Source organism: Calidris pugnax, unplaced genomic scaffold (genome assembly GCF_001431845.1).
Source record: "Calidris pugnax isolate Ruff unplaced genomic scaffold, ASM143184v1 scaffold373, whole genome shotgun sequence".
In the NCBI taxonomy this organism is placed as follows: Eukaryota; Metazoa; Chordata; class Aves; order Charadriiformes; family Scolopacidae; genus Calidris; species Calidris pugnax.
Window position 1 is genome coordinate 527,005 of NW_015091220.1, and position 3,421 is coordinate 530,425.

At 38.0% G+C, this 3,421-nt stretch overlaps 1 protein-coding gene across 1 annotated transcript in view; it reads left to right on the plus strand.

The window, feature by feature from the left end:
* NDUFA9 (NADH:ubiquinone oxidoreductase subunit A9) overlaps nucleotides 1-2,731 on the plus strand; it is a 25,456-nt gene extending 22,725 nt beyond the window's left edge. The window contains exon 11 of the mRNA XM_014959831.1: nucleotides 2,325-2,731. Coding sequence (XP_014815317.1) covers nucleotides 2,325-2,495 — 171 coding nt within the window. The 3' untranslated portion in view covers nucleotides 2,496-2,731. The remainder of the gene's footprint in view (nucleotides 1-2,324) is intronic.
* Nucleotides 2,732-3,421: the final 690 nt, after the last annotated feature.

The following is a 3,421-nucleotide window of genomic DNA, read 5'->3' on the forward strand; positions in this document are numbered from 1 at the left end:
TCCGTGGGCAGCCCATTCCAATGGCTGAGAACCCTTTCAGTGAAAAAATTTTTCCTAATATCCAGCCTGAACCTCCCCTGGATGTTTATTTGTAACTTCTCAGAGTGTTTAAGTGGGGGTGGAGAAATACCTCACAAAAAAATCAGCTGCAAGTGGGGAAAAAGTAGTGATTTAGCAAGTATTAATGTCAAAACAGTTGGTATGTGTGTAGGTTAGCAATGATAGGGTCATGCACTTTGACAGACTCCAAGCTTTCTGCTTCCTGAAGGTTGCAGGTATTCTCCCAACTGTTTTGCAGATTCAGAGTTTTAATGCCTTGTTTATGATGCACTATGAATAGCATTTTTTTAACTAATTTGAGAGAGGCTACTATCGTGGATATGGGAGAACTGGGTCCTATACTTAAAGCGTTTATTTGTAACTTCTCAGAGTGTTTAAGTGGGGGTGGAGAAATACCTCACAAAAAAATCAGCTGCAAGTGGGGAAAAAGTAGTGATTTAGCAAGTATTAATGTCAAAACAGTTGGTATGTGTGTAGGTTAGCAATGATAGGGTCATGCACTTTGACAGACTCCAAGCTTTCTGCTTCCTGAAGGTTGCAGGTATTCTCCCAACTGTTTTGCAGATTCAGAGTTTTAATGCCTTGTTTATGATGCACTATGAATAGCATTTTTTTAACTAATTTGAGAGAGGCTACTATCGTGGATATGGGAGAACTGGGTCCTATACTTAAAGCTGCTTACTGAATGGCTGTAAGCAATCAATCTATATGTTTACACTCCTCCATCTGTGAAATAAAACAGCTTCCTGTTCTGTTTAGAAATAATTGTGAAAAACTGTGGACAATATGTAATAAAGGAGTTAAGCTTATTCACAGTTCAGTGAAAAGCTTTCCCTTTTCCCCCATAGGGACAATTGGCATTGTAGTTCTGTTGGCTGTCTTGACCTAGGATGTAGATGTAACATCTGAAAACCTTGCTTCTAGCTGCCTTTTTAGTTTGACTAAAAAAAAATATCATAAAATTACTTCATAAAATAAGCCTGAACCAAATCACTAAAACTACTGCAATTCAGCTATAGCATGGGTAATGTAAGAGGGAGTTTCTCCCTGTCACTTCTGTGGCTGATTGTTCCTCTTTCCCAGCTTTTCATCCTTCATTAATCTTTGTTCTGTTTAGAAATAATTGTGAAAAAGTATGGACAATGTGTAATAAAGAAGTTAAGCTTATTCACAGTCTAGTGCAAAGCTTTCCCTTTTCCCCCATAGGGACAATTGGCATTGTAGTTCTGTTGGCTGTCTTGACCTAGGATGTAGATGTAACATCTGAAAACCTTGCTTCTAGCTGCCTTTTTAGTTTGACTAAAAAAAAATATCATAAAATTACTTCATAAAATAAGCCTGAACCAAATCACTAAAACTACTGCAATTCAGCTATAGCATGGGTAATGTAAGAGGGAGTTTCTCCCTGTCACTTCTGTGGCTGATTGTTCCTCTTTCCCAGCTTTTCATCCTTCATTAATCTACACGAAATAAGATGTGGTTGACTTTAAGGAAATTATTCCTTTCAAGGAATAATAGCATAGAGAAATGCCCTTTTTCTAAGATTTAGGTCATATGTGTTGCAACTATGGTAACAGAATTAAATATTTGTCCTGCACAGGACCCTGTTGTAAACTTTGAACAGAGAAAAACAACCTACTGATGGTGATAATTCAACATACATTTTCTTGACAAAGCAGAATGTATATAATTGCAGTGCAAATATGCATTTACAAGCCTGGCCTTATTTTGTGGTTGCAATATAGTAATCTTCCTCTTAATGTGTACCTGATGGAGAGAAAATGAAGACACTTCCTGCACTATTTATTCCTGAATCAAAATATGAAGCCTGAAGGACTTTTTGGCAGATGCAGAACATCTGTGTCTCCTGTTGAAGTGCACTGAGTGCTCAATAGCTTGTTTAATTATGCTGTAGCTCACAGGGAACTGGGACTGACGTGTAGCTGGCTGAGTCCACATTTGTATTTCAATAGTTCTTCAGATCCAGTACAAGATGCAGCAGTTCTGGGGGGAAACAAGTCTTACATTAGCAGCCTTGAAGTTGCAGTAGAATCTCCCATTTGTAGAAAAATATTTTAGGACTTACTGAAATGTTTCTAGTATTAGGGATGTATGCTAGTTTGTTTCCATAAAAGAAAAAAGGTGACCTCAGGTGTAGGTACGCAATACTTCTTTTAGTACTTGAATAGTTGCATTTGGATGTAATGCTGGTCATTCCATCAAGTGAATTCCACCTTTTTAACTTTTTTTTCTTCTTTTTAAAGTTTCACACAACAGACATGACGTTTCCTGATCTGCCTGGTTTCGAAGACCTGGGTATTCAACCAGCATCACTGGAACAAAAAGCAATTGAAGTTCTGCGCCGTCACCGCAGATACCGCTGGTTGGACGCTGAGCTGGAGGAAGCAAAACCAGCTAAGACATATCCCATGTAACAGTTGATTAGGTGGTTACTCAACACTTCTTAAACTGCCTTTGGATGCCCCAATTTGTTTGGAGAACTGTGTACATACTGAGTAAAATACATTAATCATGTAAACTATTTCACCAGTGTTGTCTTTTTAATTATGGAAGACTGTCATTGAAATGCCATTTTTCTCTTTAAAATGTCATGAAAGCAAATTTACATATTGTTGCTTAGCTCATGAGCATTAAAATATTTTGAAGGTGTCTTAACATCAGTCAGTTTTTCCCTTGTCTCTCAAAGCAAGCGTATCACTGAGCTTTAGTAAGTGCTCAAGTGATTTGAAGGACGTTGCAGTTCAGGTCTACATAAATGGCCTAGGACATAGGCTCCAAAAGGGAGAGCTGGTACTGCTGCCTGTTCAGGTCATGAAGTCTCAGACAAAACCCCATTTTTAAGTTCTTGACTCTTCTGAGCTTTGTTTTCTGCCCTGAGCAGAACTATTATAGAAAATGCCAACAAAATGGCACAAGCTGTTTCTAAGGTCAAAAAGCATCAATCAGGCATGTAAACAAGTTACTACGTGTCATCTGATTTCTTGTGATCATTATGTGTGCTGTGGCTCAAAGACATGAGGAAATACGTAATTTCTTCCATTTTTCAGTGAGAGTCTAAGTACTTGTAGATGCTCAAACCTTTTTTGTGCTGGGATGTCACCTTTGTTTTGATAAGAGGGTTAAGCTTTGCTTCAGGATTAAATATTTTCAGGTGTTTTAAGATCAAAGAAAGATCCCTGCTGAATTTGATCATGAACTGTGCTTTCTGTTTCCGTATTGAAAGAGCTGCTGGAGGATTTTTGGCTAAATTTGGCAGCTGGGGTGCAACTTAGAGCTCATAGACGTGAGGAAAGATGTAATTTCTTCCATTTTTCAATGAGAGTCTTAATTACTTGTAGAT